Source organism: Lynx canadensis, chromosome F1, assembly GCF_007474595.2.
Source record: "Lynx canadensis isolate LIC74 chromosome F1, mLynCan4.pri.v2, whole genome shotgun sequence".
In the NCBI taxonomy this organism is placed as follows: Eukaryota; Metazoa; Chordata; class Mammalia; order Carnivora; family Felidae; genus Lynx; species Lynx canadensis.
The window spans coordinates 53,311,779-53,331,586 of NC_044319.2; the positions used below are offsets into that span (position 1 = coordinate 53,311,779).

The 19,808-nt window shown below is 38.6% G+C and overlaps 1 protein-coding gene across 1 annotated transcript in view; it reads right to left on the reverse strand.

The window, feature by feature from the left end:
• The window catches only part of USH2A (usherin), a 739,358-nt gene that overhangs the window by 244,279 nt on the left and 475,271 nt on the right, over positions 1 to 19,808 (reverse strand). Inside the window, exons 38-40 of the mRNA XM_030302386.1 lie at positions 18,931 to 19,081; positions 18,195 to 18,337; positions 6,527 to 7,155 (exon numbers count right to left, since the gene is read on the reverse strand). Of these exons, the coding sequence (XP_030158246.1) occupies positions 6,527 to 7,155; positions 18,195 to 18,337; positions 18,931 to 19,081 (923 nt within the window). The remainder of the gene's footprint in view (positions 1 to 6,526; positions 7,156 to 18,194; positions 18,338 to 18,930; positions 19,082 to 19,808) is intronic.

Genomic DNA, 19,808 nt, shown 5'->3' on the forward strand with positions numbered 1-19,808 from the left:
AATTATTAGAAGTTCCTTCTAGGAGACATGAATAGACACTTTTCCTTTTTTTTTTTTTAATTTTTTTTAGTGTTTAATTATTTTTGAGAGAGAGAGAGAGAGAGTGCGAGCAAGAGAGGGGCAGAGAGAGAGGGAGACTCAGAATCCGAAACAGACTCCAGGCTCTGGGCTGTCAGCACAGAGCCCTATGCGGGGCTTGAACCCACGAACCATGAGACCATGACCTGAGCAGAAGTCAGACGCTTAACTGACTGAGCTACCCAGGCGGCCCTGAATAGACACTTTTCCAAAGGAGACATCCAGATGGCAAACAGATATATGAAAAGAGGCTCAACATCACTCATTATCAGGGAAATATAAATCAAAACCACGTTGAGATACAATCTCATGCCAGTCAGAATGGCTAAAAGTAACACCTCAGGAAACAACATATGCTGGTGAGGTTGTGGAAAAAGGGGAACTCTCTTGCACTGTTGGTGGAATGCAAACTGATGCAGCTGCTCTGTAAAACAGGGTGGAGGTTTCTCAAAAAAATTAAAAATAGAACTACCCTACAACCCAGCAGTAGCACTACTTTTGGAATTTATACAAATGTAACAGGAGTGTGATTCATAGGGGCACATGGACTGCAATGTTTATAGCAGTGCTAGCAACAATAGTCAAATTATGGAAAGAGCCTAAATGTCCATCAACTGATGAATGAATAAAGAAGATGTGGTGTATATATATGTACATACATATACACACAATGGAATACTACTCGGCAATGAAAAAGATTGAAATCTTGCTATTTGCAACAACATGGATGGAAATGGAGGGTATTAAACTAAGAGAAATAAGTCAGAGAAAGACAGATATCATATGTTTTCACTCATATGTGGAATTTGAGAAACTTAACAGAAGACCATGGGGGAAGGGAAGGAAATAAGTGACGAACAGAGAGGGAGGCAAACCATAAGAGACTCTTAAATACAGAGAACAAACTGAGGGTTGATGGGGTGGGGGGTTGGGGGGGTGGAGAGGTAGGCGATGGGCATTGAGGAGGGCACTTGTTGGGATGAGCACTGGGTATTGTATATAAGTGATGACACAGGAATCTACTCCTGAAGCCAAGACTACACTGTATGTTAGCTAAATTGACAATAAATTAAAAAATAAATAAATAATAAGAAGTTCCTTCTATGTTATGGGGAAATAATCTATTATTCTATAATGTGTGTTACAGATTTTTCCCAATCTACCTCTTGGAGTTTAACTTTTTTTTTTTTTTAATGTTTAAATAAACATTTTGAGAGAGAGAGAGAGAGAGAGAGTGTGGTGGGGGGAGGAGGGGCAGAGACAGAGAGAGGGAAAAAGAGAGTCTCAAGCAGGTTCTGTGCTGCCAGTGCAGAGCCTGATGCAGGACTTGATTTCACAATTTGTGAGGTCACGACCTGAGCTGAAATCAAGAGTTGGTCGCTTAACTGACTGAGCCACTGAGGTACCCACTTTTTTTTTTTTTTTTTTTTTTTGGTGAGGGGGAGTCTCATGGCTTGTAGGAAACAAATTATTTTCTAGTTAAATATAACTGTATTTTCTTTTAAGACTTCTGAGTTTCTTTCTTTCTTTTTTTTTCTTTAGAAAGAGCCCCCTAATCTTTAAATTATATGGAATTCTTCTTATTTTTTAAGATTTATATTTTTAATGTTAAATTTTAAATTTAATTTTAATTTACTTATGATATAATGGAAAGATCATTTTTTTTCTGACACATAGACTGTCAGCCGGTATCATTTTTGAAGCAAACCATTATTTCCCAGTGAAATAAAATGTTTCTTCTACAATAACTCAAGTTCCCATGTATACTTGTATCTGTGTCTAAAGTCTAGTCTGCTCCAATGACCATTTGTCTATTGTTATGCCAACACCATACTATTGTCATTTAGTAGCTTTATAATAAGTGTAAATACTGAAGATGTCACCTCAGTATACTTTTCTTCCATAACTTTCTAGAATATTTCAACTATTTAGTCTTCTTTATGTAATTAAAGATCATTTTATCCAATTTGAAACAAAACATTATTGGCATTCTGATTTTGAATGATGTTAGGTGTATATGTCAATCCTAGAAGGACTGACATGTTGTGGAATTAACTCCTTCCATTTAGGAAGACAGCACGTTCTCCATTTGCTGTAGTGAGAAGTTGAGAACAGCATGTGCTCTTGGAACCACCATGGTGGGTAAGGCGGCTCTTCTCTGTATGTAATCTTAAGCAGGTTACTTCATCTCTCAATTCTCAGTTTTCCTTCCTGTGAAATGGGGATAATAATAGTGTCTATCTGAGAGGGTGGGTTAAGGACTAAATGAGAGCAATTCCTGGAACTTAATATGAACTCAATAAATAGTAGTCATCATTATTATTTTGTTTTCTTCCATAAGATGTTATATAGAGATCCATTTTATGGTTTGATTTAAGCAGACATCAAAGACTGGAATACTTCACAATTAGGTGATAATGGTGATGAAGTCTCAACTCTCTTCACTTTGGGTTCTTATCAGATTTGTTTGTAAATGAGCAACATTAAGAGTACACACCCAAGTAACACAGTGAGCAGACACAATCTGGAGGGCACTATTGCTTCTTGTGACACGCACAACACAGCTGGTCCTTCAGTGGTCTGAGCCCAGCAAGGACTCTACTACATGAAGACTGAGAACTGCAGGACTGTTGTCTTTTATTCTGCTTTAGCTGTGGAAGGTGGGGCTGCACCCACGTCATCGCATTCAAGGAAGTTTGTTCATGACATCACATCATTACACAACTTAGTTATTCTTTTATTTATTTATTTATTTATTTATTTATTTATTTATTTATTTTTTGAGTAGGCTTCATGCCCAGCATGGAGCCCAACACAGGACTTGAACTCGCGACTCTGAGATCAAGACCTAAGCTGAGATCAAGAGTTGGATGCTTAATTGACTGAGCCACCCACGTGCCCCACAACTTAGTTATTTTTATGTTTTTTTTATTAGTCCTGTATCATACTTAAGACTTAGTGAGTGCAGCAATCTTATAAATCTTTTGCTCTTATAAAGTGAAAAGAATTGTGTCTTAATCACCAGCAGTCTTATAAGTCAACTTTATCATAATCTGATTTTACATTGAAGTTTTGCTAGAAAAGGCTGCTGAACTTTACAAATCCTTTTTCTGTACCTATTGATAAAAATATATGATCTTTTTTCTTTGATTAGTTGATTAAGAAGTATGTTGATAGATGTCCTGATTTTGAACCATTCTGACATTTTTGGAGTCAAGCCAAATTTGTCCTGGCGTGCCATTCTTTTAATATATTCCTTAATTCAATTTGCTAATATTTTATTGAGAAGTTTTAGACATATATTCATATATAAAATTAATCTATAGGTTACTGAACTATCTTTTTCCAGTATTGGTACAGCATTTTTACCAACTTTATAAAATGCAATAAATGTTCTTAAGTGATTAAATACCAAATAAAAGTGCATGGTTTTCATTTTTGAAATAATTTTTAAAAAATGTTTATTTATTTTGAGAGAGAGAGAGAGAGTGAGTGTGTGTGCATGAGTGAGGCCAGGGCAGAGAGAGAGAGAAACTCAAGCAGGCTCCACCCTGTGTGTAGCCCAACTCAGGGCTCCGTCTCGTGAATGGTGAGATCATGACGTGAGCCAAAATCAAAGAGGCTGACGCTTAACCAACTGAGTCACCCGGGCATCCCTAACAACTTTAACTTTTTCAGATAACCTCTGTGACATCATATATTAGTTCTTTTCTTTATAATCAAACAATCAAATACAATGTTAAGAATTTGATTTTGGGGGTGCCTGGATGGCTCAGTAAGTTAAATGTACGACTCTTGATTTCAGCTCAGGTCATGATCTCACAGTCATGGGATCGAGCCCCATGTCTGGCTCAGAATGGAGCATAGACCCTGCTTGGGATGCTCTCTCTCTTTCTCTCTCTCTCTCTCTCTCTCTCTCTCACTCTCTCCCCTTCCTCACTTGCACACACGCTGTCTCAAGATACATAAATAAACATAAAAAATATGATTTTGATATGCAGTGTGGTCTACAATTTTCCCTTCTTTAAGCTCAAATCTATGCCAAGTCATACCACACCTTTTTACACTTATTACTGTGTTACCTTGTTTTCTAGTTGGCTGAAGTAGGTGGAGTTTCCCTTGCTTTTCTGCTTAGACCGTGACTTCTCACTGGCAGCACGGTGTAGCAGCGAACAGAACACATGGCACAACACGGCAAGAACTAAGGAGAAATACCAATCCATTCCTGTTCTACCCCATCCTATAGGCTGGTGTTCTTTCTTCTTAATCTGTTTTTTTTTTTCCTTCTCCTAAGTCCTTGTCACTCTGGGAATGCCAATATTTATTTGTGTAGTTCTGTCTAAAATGCAAGCTCCGTGATAGTAGGGATTCTGTTTTGGTCTCTGGTGTATTCTCAGTACTAAAATAGGCACTCATGCAGGTGCATTATTGCTCAATAAATGTTAGCGGAATTGAAGCTATTATTAGTGCTGTTGCTGTTGGTATTATCAAAAATTTCTTTCACCTAATACTCAGAATAACTCTCCGTGGTAAATGGTGAATGAATTTTTTAACCAGTGTACTAATGATGATACTTCTCATTAAGATTTTATGCCATTTTAACTTTTAAATATATTTTACAAAAAGAACACTGTATTGCAGTCACATGCCTTTGTGTACCAGATAAGCCACATCACCAGAAGATGTACTTTGGCAATCTTAAGATCTTCCTGAATATAATGTGAGTCAATAATACTGAAGCACAAATATGTCGTTTTAATATTTAAATACATATCATCCTATACTAGATTTAGTTGACTATTCCTAAAGCATCTCTTCATGGTTACCTTTTGATTTTCTAGTTGCAAATAAAATGAGAATTAATAAAAGGTGTGATTTTTTAAAAATTAGCATTAATATGAAGTGGCCATATATTTCAGGTACCTATGTAGAGACTTTTAGATTCCTGACCTGGTCAGCGTGAGCCTGGGAAATTCAGCTTCCTAGCCAAGCTAAATAAATTTAACTCTAACAAGTGGACAAGCCATGTACGTTATTCCATTCCTGGATAAGGTTACAAAATCAAAAGTTGGAATAAAAAAAAAAAGGAAGAAGAAAAAGCCAGGCCACTAGTTTTAGATACCTTTGATCATTATCTACATACACTGAATCAAGTAGCCTTGTGCATGGAGACATTATTCTTCTGAAAATATTTGTTCTTTTTAAAGATCTGACTAGTTATTAAACTTTTGTTATAAAGAATCCAGAAAAACGTCCATTTCATAGCTTTGCCTTTGAGAAGGGACAGTGTTTATGTTGCATTATATTGATTGGTAATGCTACTGACATCGTGCAAAATTCCCTCAGGATTATAACAAAAAGTTGTTTCTGGAATGATTAATAACTCTAGGTTTGTTTGGGATTTTGTTTTGTTGTCTTGTTTTTCTTTTGAATGAAGAACAACTCCTAAGGTTGCTCAAGTCGTATAATAAACATAGTATATCATATACTTCAAATTAATTTCCTTTTTAGCGTATTATCACCAGTATTCTACACACATTTGATATTGCTTTGACCGTGATATTGCTTGGACCAGTCTCTTCTTGAAACTAAAAAAGGCTTTTCCAAATAGACTTTAGTTTGTAGGTCAAATTAAATTTCTTCAACAATTTACACTATTTAGCAACACCTAGTGTTTGCTTTTGGTGGGGGAGAGAGAACACACAACATAGATCCAAGGAATAATCTCAACAGATGAACTTTGCTGTTATGCAAATATCCTTTGTTTTGTGCTCTGGTGAGCAAGCTACTGTACCAATGCTTTTGGCAGTGGTACAAGACTGAATCCATGGAAGCGTGTGTGTATTTACACAAAAGAGGCTTCTAAGCTACAGAACTCCCTCCTGTTTGGTTACACTAATTTCCCTTGAATGAAGTTTGTATGCAAGCCAAAACAATGGTAGTTATCCTGTCCTCTAGAGTTCATTCCCAGTAGAATGAAGTGAATAATTGAACACTTTCTAGATAGCCCAGGAATGCGCCATTTTTATTCCTTTCCCCATCATTTTGATTCTTTGATCATTAAAAAAAAATCAGAATATGGATAATTGGAACTTTTGTTAGCATGCTAATCCATTCCTCCGCATTTCCCCATCTCTTCTCATTTTCTGATCTATTTAAATCTGACGTGGTGGTTAAGCTAAGCATCCCATTGTGGCATTCAAAGTATTTCAGGTGTGTGAGGCAAATGGAAGCATCTCGACAATATAATTAAGGGGATACAGGGAGAAATGAAAAACTGACATCGAATTCAAGATAGTTTGGGCCAAAGGCCAAAACCCAGTTTTTTCAGTGAATGCCTAAAATGGCAAATGTATGCGTTTTGTCAGTAGATGGCTCTGTTCAACACGGAGTCAATCCAGGGTAAATTCCTACGTCTGCAAAGGAGACAGAACACTCCGTGTCTTACCTCAGCTGAATCAGGTCCTAGCACATGCACCACAGGTGGCTGTACCCCAGCAGGTCGTGAGGGTCTTGTGGTCACTGCTACCCAATCACTGCCGTTCGTACCTCCATTAAGAGTGCTCATCAGTACCCTGTACTCATATTTTGTCCATGGGCTGAGAGCAGAAGTCTTGTCAATAAACTTCATGGAATGACTTCTTGGGAGAGTCACCAGGGTAGTAACTTCTTCCTCCCCTTGGGCTCTTCTGTCAATTGTGAAGTTCTCCACTAAACCGTTGGGGTGAGTAGGAGGTTGCCAAGATATAATCACAGATGTTGGGGTATCAGAGAACAACTCTGGACTTGGGATACCTTCTGGTGCATCTGGGAGTGTCCAGACAGTCTGGGACTCTGGTGAGAGGGAACACCCTTTTGAAGTACAGGCTTCCACTTGAAACTTATAGGCAGTATATGGGCGTAAATGGATCACCGTGCAATTAGTGACATTTCCAGAAGTTTTCCGGTAGAGATGACCGTGTTGGTAAATGTTATAATGGGTAATGACCCCATTGCACTTTAAAGGATGTTGCCAGATGACTGACATCGTTCTTGACTTCACGTCCAGAAGAACTGGAGGGTCCATTGGTCCAGGTTCTATAAAGTAGAATAAATTCAAGAAGTGATATCTCTCGGAAACTTCTCACAGCTTCTCAAAATGAAGTTAAAATACCCCTCCTATCAAGGTATGAAATTCGTCAATTGGCAAAGGCCAATTAATAAATAAATAAATGTCATAAAGACAGGAACCATGACTGCTCATAAATGTGCAAGATGTACTCGTTGGATATTGCTGAACTAAACTGTCATTTTCCTTTCTAAGATAACTTCATTAAAATCATTTCTCTTTATTAAAGCTAATGATTAAAAATATCAGGAGGGCTTTTCTGAAATACAGATATTATTAGAGAAATATACAAGAGGGCTATGGTAAGCAAAGTTCCAGCTTCACCACATTTTTCTAGAGCCCCGGTAACTAATTATAATCAATAACACTATCATAACAAACCTGCATATTTTACAGCCCAGTAAAATCCTTCAGCATCTCTCATTATATATTCCATATTATACCTAGTTCTGTTTATCATTCTAATCCATGTTTTGCAATTTATCTACTCCCTGTTAATATTATAGGTGATTTTTTACTGTGACTGTGACAGAAGCTGCCGATTTAGCTCTTTCACCTACTGATAAATAAACAATGCACAGATCTGACCTTTAGGTTAACAGGTTTTATGCTTGCTCTACTCAGCACTCTAACTGATTCAATTATCATAAAGGTTCAGGAGGCTCCATGAATACTGAAAAAGGCCCACCATATGCCTGCCTAGGTGTTGTGGAACAGCAAATATTCTGCAGCCCTCCAGAGAAATTCCTTAATTGTAAATAATTTCACCATGCGACACAATCAAGTCACCTTGAATGCAAACCCCTCAGCCTGCGGAGGCAAAGTGTTATTTAAGCTTTACTGGGCTGCGTTAAATTCTGCAATTTGAAGGGCTGTTAAGTTTTTCAATTGAAATTTCATTTAAAATGCAGGTGCTTTTTATTATATGGAGGCTTTACTGCTCTCTAGGTACAAGCAAGAACATGGTGCAATAACACAAATCTGGCTCAATCACTGATCAGTAACAGCTGTAATTCCAGAACATTTAGCATTCTTATAAACCACGGCCTGAAATCTATAAATTGCTACAACAGATCAAGAAAATACTATATCCCCCTTTTCTGCCCACAGCAATTTTGACATTTATGAGATTTTTCTGTGAACATTAGATTTTATGGAAAATCTTTAGAGAAGATATACTTGGATTTAGTAATTGTTTAAAACAGCGTTGATTATGTGAGTGTGTGGACGTGATTCAGTGTTACACCCAAGGTTTAAATGTGAAATGCAACCACTGCTTCTCACAGTCAGCGACTACAGTAATAGCTGGTCATGTGAGCGTCCATAGGAACGCACTTTCGCACAACACGATCCACGTATTTGTCACCAACCGGACTGATGGTAGGGTCATAATTACTTTTTTGAGAGGAAAGACGTTGTACAATGTGCTAACCCTGAAATCAAGCCATTTCTGACCATTTGGTAATGCACCCGATTTGAGGAGAAAAATCCTGCAAGTACAGCGATTTTGATATGGATCGCATTTTCCGTGTGAGTCTGTTGTCAACTTTCTCTTTAAAGCTTTCTTAAAACCACTGTGACCTTTCTTACTTTTGATCTCTGATACATAGTAGCAGCCCCAATCACTATATCAAAACAGGGATACAGATCCTGTTTTTTTTATTCATGCTGGCCATTCAGATTTAGCTAAGAAGAAACAAGCGTGAGTCTCACAAGATGCCAATGTCGTTTTGGAACACCAGATCCTCTGAGACCAGGGTCCATAAAATCAGTGGCGGAGACTGAAGCCTTTATTGTCTTACCCTATGTCACCACCGCCCTCTAAAAAAGAATAATACAGGGGCGCCTGGGTGGCGCAGTCGGTTAAGCGTCCGACTTCAGCCAGGTCACGATCTCGCGGTCCGTGAGTTCGAGCCCCGCGTCGGGCTCTGGGCTGATGGCTCGGAGCCTGGAGCCTGCTTCCATTCTGTGTCTCCCCCGCTCTCTGCCCCTCCCCCATTCATGCTCTGTCTCTCTCTGTCCCAAAAATAAATAAACGTTGAAAAAAAAATTTAAAAAAATAAAAAATAAAAAAGAATAATACACATTTAAGAATCAGAATCATTTCCATTCGAGTTTTCAGCAGGGTCTTGCTTAATTAATTATGTCTCATTTGTACACTATCAAACTGTGAGCTTCTTCAGGAAAAAGGAGCAGCAATGACACAGTTTGTTCTCTGTTATGATGGGGATAAGCCTTTTATTTCTCCCGAATCGGATGATAGTTTTATAGGTGAAACATCTACGGTAATGAGATGAACTGGCACTTTCAGCCCTCACAGAGCACGAGCTTTCCTTAAAGATGATCTCTTATCTTGGGAAAGACGAGATGTTCAATTTCAATTTCATGATTTCTTTTCCCCTTAAAAGCCAGCATACATTTTATTAGCTTCCCGCTCTAGCTGAGCAGGCTCCCTGCTCTTGTTGCACGAAGGGTCCTTAAACTTGTGTGATTCAGGAGGGGAAGCTGAAAGCAGCCTCATTAGCTCCTTTGGCCGGGGAAGTGTTAAAACCTGACTCCCGGCACTCTTCCAATTTAGTGCTTTCAAACGATAAGCCGAATCATCTAATTCTATATACAAATCAACTGGCATGCTACTGCATGGTGGAAAGGGTCACCACAATTATGTAAAACATGAGTAATAACTGTAATTGGGGTAGTTTGCTAATACAATAAAAAGCTCTGAACATGAGGAAAGTTATGCTCACAGCAGTAGCTATCACTTTCTAAAGTAAGAATTCATGGATGAAATGACATGAAAAAGATGGTTATAAAATTTTAATGGAATGATAAAAGGCAAAAGTCAGCCTCTCAGCTGAATTCTTAAAATCCCTATATATCACAATCAGCTCCTTAACTGTAAAATCAATGTGGAGTATAACATGTTGTCAATGCGGCTGTCACTGGAGGGGAGACTGGGAAGTATGACAGCCACACAGCTCAACTGGCCAGTGATGAAAATACAACTGTACAGCCCTCTCCGTGGGTGTAATTGTTTAGAGAACTCCCCCCACCCCCGCCGGAGGTGGAAACGGGACCATCCTTTCTGTTCAGATCACTGATTCATGTTTCAGGCCATTTCATTACAGCATTAATAACAGAAAGTAGTTTCATTTTGGCAAATGAAATTATCTTTTATGGGAACCTGTTTTGCTCATCAGCTTCAAAAGTTCAGACGCAGCCTAAAATAGAGCCATAAAATTGTTAACAGAGGGTTCTGCTTATTTATTTTCATAGTCAGGTGTGCGAACTGGGAAGGGTGTGGGCGCACACGCACGCGCATGTGGATGTGTGTGTGCGTGGGAATAAATGGTCTGAATGACTCACGCTTTCGGTGTGTATATAACTTCCAGTGGTTTCCATGGGCCTCCTACGCTCGTTCGCTATTAGCGTTACCCACGGAGCGCTCGGTTTTCCTGTTATGTTCTCATTATTGCCCTGGTGAAGCAACTTCTAGTTAAAAACTCAGTTTGAAAGCTCTTTTCAGTAATATTAACTCCACACAAGAATATCCCCCAAATTTGCCCATGAATTAACACGCAAGGTAGCAAATATATGGATGTATGATTATATAAAGCAATACGTTGTAAGCTAATTGTTAATGTAGCCTTTTGATATTCACTCCTGATACGTTAGCAGAAGATTGATGGATTCTAGCTTCTCTTTAATCATGAATTCTTTTATCAATTTATTATTTATACCCCAACTACTTTCCCAAGGGATTCCTGACAGCTCATAACAAGACTTAAGTGTAATAGGACCAGTAAAATAAAGAAATATTAATCTTGTAATGATAAAGGGCACAAGAGTTGTATCCCAAAACAAATACTAAAAATGAGTTACTCTTATTTTGCACAAAAATGAACATGCAGCTTCTTGACAACTGATAAAATAGGAAGTGGGCAGTGAAGCATAGGAATTGTTTAAGAAAGCTTGGTGAAGTTGAAAGAATACCATTCGATAGTCTGTAAGGAGGAGAACCAGTACTGGGAAACTCTTTTTCTCCATCTCTCCCATGAGAGAGTGGAGGGAGTGTAGCTTAGGAAGAATGTTTTGATTTCTGAACTGGGGCATGTTTTGGAGTGAATGGCTTTGAATTCTTCTTTGAAAGTTTGGGACAGAAAATCAAAAGTGTCGATGTGAGAATCTATGAAAGCAGAAAAAAAGTCCTAAAAGAATTGGAGGTTCCAAATTTGGAAGAACAGTATGCCCTACGTACCCAAAAGAGAGCCAAGAGCTCAGGGAGGAAATTGAGGCTGGGTGGATAGATTTTTCATTAATCAGTCCATCCTTTCAAAGGAGTTTCTATTGGTTGCTTTTAGCTTGGGTTCTTAGGATATTAAAATAAGAATGTAAAAATAATAATTAATATTTGCTTTTATTAATTCTGGAAATACAAGATTGTAGGGGGATGGAATCCATGCAATGGAAAACAAAGTATGTAGTGACATGGATACAGGACCATTTTGCTCTCCTAATCAGCAGATTAAATAATTTACTTTCTGGGGCACCTGGCTGGCTCAGCTGGTTAAGTGTCTGACCCTTGATTTCGGCTCAGGTCATGATCTCACAGCTCCTGGACTCAAGCCCCGCATTGAACTCTGTGCTGACAGGGCTGAGCCTGCATGAAATTCTCTGTCTCCCTCCCTCTCCGCCCCTCCCCAACTTGTGCTCGCTCGCGCGCTCTCTCTCTCTCAAAATAAATAAATACTAAAAAAAATTATCTTACACCATGGATCTTCTCGATAAAATAGATACCTGTAATCGCTGGTGGAAAGGATAAATGTGTCAGTTAATATTTAAAGCAATTATGAAGCCTAGTTAGAACGGAGAAAGCACAATAATTGTGCAACACTACTGAAACCCATAGTTCATATTTCTTCGTTAAAATAAAATCTACTGATGTGAATACGCTCCACCCTAACTTTCAAATGCTATTTTCTCTCATATAGAAGGTTTTTAAGGTACAGATTGAGACTTTAACTTCCAAAACACACTAATAAAAGGATGTTTGCCATGTCAGATAGATTTTCAAATTTAAATACTCCTAAGAGCACAAACACATTTACTCAATGATCTAGAAAATCCTGCTCTAGAATTATCTTCATTAATGAATCCAAATTTATGCCACAGTTTTACTTCTCCCTGTCACAAGACTCAGAGAGCTCACTCTCATTACAGGTTTCGAGAATCAGAAAAAGTGTTTTCCTTCTGGAACTCTCTTCCTATATATCCCTCCCCGCCTCATTTTGAAATAGACGTGATTTGGGGCTAGGAGACGCCTCTCGAATTAGAACATTCATTATCCTAGTGGAGACAGTCAGTGTTGAATCAAAGGAACAGCCAGCAGGCTGCCTCCGACCAAGGGAAAGAATGAGGATTGCTTTTGGGATTTCCTTCTCTTCCACCTGCCTCTCATCCTCACCCACCTCTCATCCTCATACATACCCCTATCATCTCCCACTGAGGCTGAAACACTGGCAGCACACTATGCAAGCCATCCCCCCAGTCTCACGTGTCAGTGGACACCTCCAACGGCAATTACGGCTTCTGCCTTCTTCTGGGCCAATTGTGAGGAAATAAATTTGAAATTTAATATTTAAGTGAATTCCAAATATAAATCAGTCCCTATTCCTTCTCCTGATTCTCTCCTCAGGGAAGGCTTTCCTGACACCCCACGTTGAGGGAAACGCTCTGCCTCTGGGCTTGCTTGCATAGAAACCTCAGTTCTGTAGACTCTAACGATGGCTCTACTCTGTGTCCCCCTTGTCAGATAACGGATGCCTCAAGGAAGAACAGCGTCTTAATCATCCTTGTAACTTTGATGTCTCTCTCGGTCCCTGGGACAGGGCAGGTACCCAGATAAAATTGGCTTGGTTGAATTTTCACGGATTTGCTTACATAAAAGTCTCTTTAATTAATACTTCCTGGCAATTTTGGGACGCCTGCTGTATATCAGATCCTCTACCAGGCCTGGGGTATACAGTCATCCCCCTTTATCTGTGGGGGATACATTGCAGCACCCCCAATGGATACCTGAAACTGCAGATCGTTCTGAGCCCTATACATACTACGTTTTTCCTATACATACATACCTATGATACTTTATACATTAGGCACGGTAAGAGATTAACAGCAATAACGCATAATAAAAGAAAGCAAGATGGCAGATAAGGGGAAATTATGGTACAAAGATAAATGAGACAGAGTCTTAGGTCCTGAGAAGTTACAATTCAGAACGAGATGTTGATGGTGCACAATACAAATCAAAATTCTGCGGTAGCAATGAGGAAGGAAGACTTCACAGAGGAGGTGACATTTGAGCTGAGGCTTGATGAATGAGTAGATTTTGCCAGACAACAAACAAGGAAGAAACTTGTTCTGTTCAATACAGATTTCAAGTAACATTGCAATGTCTTTCTTACTCCAGAAAAACCCTTGTTCCTTTGTAAACAGGAATCTCAAAGATGAATGAGGGAGCTGGGGATCAGATACTCAAAAACGCTGACAGAAAAAATAAAGCAGAATCCAGGTACTAGGATAATGACCCTCATTGCTTCCTTCTTTGTTCAAGGTGTATTTTAAGTGTGGGAAAAATAACAAGGTCTAATATAATGAATAAAGTGTGTTCAGAGTATTTAAAAACCATAGGAGACTCTTGAATGCTGAGAACAAACTGAGGGTTGATGGGGGTGGTGGGGGGGAGAGAGGAAAGTGGGTGATGAGCACTGAGGAGGGCACCTGTTGCGATGAGCACTGGGTGTTGTAAGGAAACCAATTAGACAATAAATTATATTTAATATTAAAAAAATAAAATCCCACTGTGTAGGTGATAAGATACATACCCCTATCTATTAGCACACTCCAGGCCAACCTCATGAACAATCTGTCTGTTAGCAAAATAATGAGCTCATGAAAAATTATGTAAGTAAATCTACAAAATAAACTGCTTGAATCCCACAGACTTTATTTAATAATGTCTCTTAGATTAGTGGTTACAAATATAAATGTGGGTGGCTCAGTCAGTTATACGTCCAACTTCGGGTCAAGTTATGATCTCAGGGTTTGTGGGTTCAAGCCCTGCATGGGGCTTTCTGCTGTCAGCACAGAGCTCACTTTGGATCCTCTGATCCCTCTCTCTGCCTCTTCCCTGCAGATGCTCTCTCCCTCTCTCTCAAAAATAAGTCAACATTTAAAAATATATATACAGATATGGAGTTTTTAAACTTCAAATTTCATAAAACAATCAGATTTTTAAAGTCTTTTAAAAATATATGATAACGAAATGGCCTACTCTAGAACCACTTTGGGTTTTTGTTTTGTTTTGGAAGGAGAAAAGTAATTTTTAGAAAACAATCTCATTTTTAGTAGGTTGATCTAATTGCCTGTGTATTCCATACATGTTTGTTGTTCAAATGTCTGAAATAAAGACATTTCACATTTCAATCTTGTTCCCTGAAAAACTTTGTGAGAAACAGATTTTCCAGCTTTTGATGGTCTAAGGAATCTACATTTTTAAAGAAAAGTGGGCCATCTCATATTTTACACAGGGCAGGATTTTAGTAGGCCAAAGGACAGGCCCCCATGCTGAGGTTGCAGGAAACTTGCCCTTCCAGGGGCTCCAATTCCTATATGCATATACTGCACAGAAAACCATTGTAAACAAACAAGGGAAAGGGAAGAAAACAATCAGGAGCAATGGTTATTTCAGGTTAAAAAATACCAAAAATTTCAGTGGCTAGGTAAGTGTCTTCATGTTAGCAATCACACGTATCCAAGTCTAACACAATCTTTTTTTTTTTTAAGATTTATTTGTTTGTTTATTTTTTTGAGAGAGAGACAGAGCACAAGTGGGGGAGGGGCAGAGAGAGAGGGTAACACAGAATCCAAAGCAGGCTCCATGCTCTGAGCTGTCAGCACAGAGCCTGATGTGGGGCTCGAACCCACGAACTGTGAGATCACGACCTGAGCTGAAGCTGGCCACTTAACTGACTGAGTCACTCAGGCGCCCCAGGTCTAACACAATCTTCATGCATTTTTGCAAATTGCAGACATGCCAGGTTCTTGGACTGCCAGCAGCATGCAACACACACACACACACACACACACACACACACACACAAACACACACCAAAAGCCATGAGTTGTTTGTATTTACCTGGTTGCAAATAGTCGAACACTACACTGACCAACTTGGCTGGAACAAACATCTTTTATTAACACACGTTTAACAGGATTTAAAATATTCATAGGAAATGTGCATTATTATTATTTGGCATCAGCACACTAGATTTTTAAAAATGCATGGAACTGGATATTGGTGGCACTCTGATAGAAATGACAAATTATTTGAAAAAAAAATCTATTAAAATTCTTCACAACCCTTTTCTCTGCCCATGAGAACTTCTCCTTGCACTCAAGCATTTGTTTCTCTGTGTACAGTTCATTTCCTGCCTTGGTATCTCTTTCTGGTTTCAGCAGTGTCACAGGCTTGATGAAAATCACAGTCTTGCCATATCACACTAAAAACACTGCACTTGGTGACCTGTGTTGGCACCAGAAAACTTTGAGGCTTTGGTTGATGTAGAAAGGTGCATATTGATGGTATGAAATTTAAATGTAGGCATGAGGTGACTTCTCAGTTTTATTCTGTAAGACGGTATGTAGAGTTTTTATATTAGACATTGCACTTGGGCACCTGGGAGGTGCCGGTCAGGATCAAGTATGAAGCGCGATTCTTGCATGGAGCTGTCAGCATGGGTGGTTTCGTGTGCAATGCTTTGAAGCCTTGACAGAAAAACTGCTTGTGCCCAATGCCAATCCCTCACTCTTTGTCAACTCAATTGCACATCCTTTCAGAAATGGCATCCATCTCCACGGACACCCAAAATATAGAGTACACTGCCATTATGTCTCAGGGGTAAGCATGCACTGGTAACTTAACCTGGAGGGCTAAAGGGCCAGCCTTTGGCTCTTTCATAATATATATGACTTTGCAGTGTGCACATGAAGCATACGAAGAAAGAAGTCATCAGTTTCAGGGAAAGGATTTAAATAAAAATGATGGCTTGGTTTCTTGGGTTAATACCTGCTATGTAATCATGTGTTACCAATTCTTAAGGAACATGAAGGGTTAATACTATTCCCTTCAAACCCAGTTCTAAAAATCACAAAGAAGGCAATGTCTTCAGTGCATGAAAATTCTAACCACATAGAGTCCATAGACTTGTTTTATGGTCACTTAAGGCAGGAGTAAGTTTGTTCAACAAAGAATGCTATGCTAGTTGGTACTTTGCAATGTTTTGTACTTTATTTATGTGATAACTTCTTGCCTGTAGATAGAAGATCATGGCTTCTATTCAATGAGAATCACCCCTGAGGAAACTCAAGCGTTGCTCATTCTCTGTGGCCATAGAAATTGTGGGTGCCAAAAAGGGGACTGTTTCTCTTCTCTTCCAATGTGGCATTCTATGGAGTCATCCTCTCTGCAGTGGGCTGAATCATTAAATACTTTCAGTTAACCTTTATTGAGTGCCATCAAGTATGCTATATCTAAGAAGGAGGATTAGAAGCCTATTTTCAGTTGTTTTTAAAATAATGTTTCTTTAAAAATCTATTTTGAGTGTGAGCTCTCTAGTTCATAAATCTGCATACAGTCTGGTGACTAGGCTGCCAGGTTCCCTAGAGTGTGTGTGATGCTTCCCCTAAAAGGGGTGTAGGTGCATTGAGCGGTGCCTTAATGCTTTCTGGGTCTTGGGTGTCGTTTATTGCACTGTGCTGATAATTTACTAAATGGTACTCGAGAGACCAAAAGGACTGGATGTGCCCTTGTAAAGTACCTAACCTGCTCCTAGGGAGTGATTACAAATTGGGAGAAATGGATGAAGTATTATATATTATTGTTCTTCATGGCCTTTTCAAAAAAAATAAAGTAAGCTTTAAGGAAGGTAAATAGTTCTGATTCTATCTCATTTGATGTCTTATCCTTACTAAAATAATATAATTAAGGGTATTGTAGCAATAAAAGAATCTACTTAATATACAATTGAGATTCTTTCAAATACCATATCTTTTGATTAATATCTAGCCTTTTGAAAGTCACTTGGGTCCTCATTGGATATAGAGCCAGAATGGCAATTGGCCAACAGAGCAACATCTTCTAAGAAGCCTCTGATTAAAAGACTTGACAAGATTAACCCTAAAAACCTCAATGTTCAAAAATACAGTGTCCTCATTCACTCCATATAGCTTGATTTAATTTCAAACTTTTCTAAAAAAGAAAATTATACTTCCATATATATATATGCCCCTATAGAGGTCATTTATATAAAACTAAGCATTATAGCCAAATATTTATTTTCTGTATATAACCTAGTAAAAACCTATATATGAAAACATAACTCTTTCGTGACAGACTCGAAAGCCTCTTAATTGACTGTATAAGGCAATCCCAATCTAGTCTTCGTAATAGTGAAGAACCATTGTTATCAGATTATATTTCTCTATTCTGAAGTCTGTCTTTCAGGTGTGACTAAAAGTATAATGGGATCTGTTTCCAGGAAAAGGTATAATGACACGTTAAGCATCTTCATGAAGCAAGACCCCTATTTCATGTTCTTCTGCCTGTCAGGATTCCTCCAAAGCAGAGTACATTGAGTGGAAGATGATAACTTTCCTCTTGTAGGACACCTAGATGTACCCTGAAGGATAGAATGGGGCCGTGCCATAATTTATTGCGAATTCCTTCTTCCTGTAGTAATTTTTCTTCTGAAGGCCTCACCCTCAAAATCCCCCAAGCCCCCATTTTTCTTCTTTCTGGAAGTCTGACTATCCTTGGCCTAGAAAAGATTATTGTCACTAAATGTCAAGAAAACAGGGGAGGCTTACTTCTCTGTTTTGGAAAAACTGAAGACATTTAATAGTCCCTAATGTAGACGACATTTGGCTGTGTATTGTTCAGACCACTTACTGTCCTCTGTGGTCACGAACAGAATCCAGGAACTATGCGCACTGCCAAATCCATTGGAGGCAACCAAGCGAAACTCATATTCTGTGTACGGTTGGAGATCTCTCACTTCATAGCTTAACGATGCAGAAGGATTGGAAAATAACCTACATAGGAAAGAAATGTTAATTAGGAAGCTTTAGACATTCAAAGAAATAAAAACAAGTAAAATCTTACTGCAAGGAATTTTCAGAGAATGTCAAATTCCAGGCAAGTACTGCAATTTTCTGTTGTCACAGGAGATCTCTCTTAAAATAAGGAGCCGCTTGGCTGAGGGCTTCTAATATTGCATTTATATGAGATGTAAATTCTAGTAGTATTGAGAAAATTCTAGTCTACTATTGACGCTGATTGCCATGTGGAATTTGTAGACTAAGTATTATAATTTTGTATCTACAGTTCAGATAGCATTTCTTTTTTTAGTTCAGGTGTATGTCTGCTTTATGCAATACCTATGCCCATGAAAAGTTAAAGGTGAAGAAATCCTATATTAATGCTATATAAATGGAAAATAGATAATTTTGCTGAGCAAATAACTATGTCCTAAGGAATTGCTTGTCTTTTATTTGAACTTTTAAAAGGTGGCCTTTATTTGTTGCGAATGAGAACTGACCTATTCACAAATTAAGGTAAAGTAAGTTATGTCCATAACATATAATCCAGGTGACAGTTAGGAGGATAGACAAAGTAACAGGCTCACTCTAGATATCCATGGGTGGAGTGGCCGGGCCTCATCTGGAGTTGGTATCTGGGAGAGCCGGGAGCGTTGTTACGAGCTGGTGTAGACCAGACAACCTGAAGACTGGTTGGAGTGGCAGATGAAAGCCTCGGAGGCAACACGCCATCTGGAGCTGTCGAAAAACACAGATGAATTAGAGCAGAGAAAACTGTGGAGAACATATGTTGGATGGAATCGAAATGCTCCATATACTGGAAAAACTGTTCCTCAGGATCAACAACAATGTTAAACATGGTCCATTTAATTTAACATTTTCATTCCTGAACTACTGTACTTCCTTATTGTTCATTTCAACACAATTACGTTAGTATTTCAACCTGAAAAGCCAGCCCCCAAACAGCAAGACAAATGAACATACAGCACATCCCCACCTGTACTTCTGTTTATCTAATTGAAAACATGTAGGGAACTTAGTGAACCAAATATTAAAGTAACTTTTTAAATTAACTCTTTCCTCAGCAATCAAGCAATCAAACAGTGAAGGAGTCCAGATCTTTCCTTTCTCTCATCGATTATCACCCATTGCCACTTAATCCCGCTTCTACTCATGATCACAACTGGCTTTCTTTCTTTCTTTTTTTTTTTTTTTTGGTGTTTTGAGGATGGTTTATTAAAATTGTATTTTTCTACAATATTAAGTACACACGGTTGGCTGAAAATAGCACATTGCAGGTGTAATTCTCACTTAACAAAAACATAAAAACTGAAGTTCCTTCCCCATGTGCCTTATACAGTCAGTTGCCCTTATTCAAATACGTGGCAAGTTGAAGCATACATGTTGCTTTTCCTAGTCTGGTTGAATCTCTGGCAAATTCTTCCTGAATTCAGCCTGTCTGCTT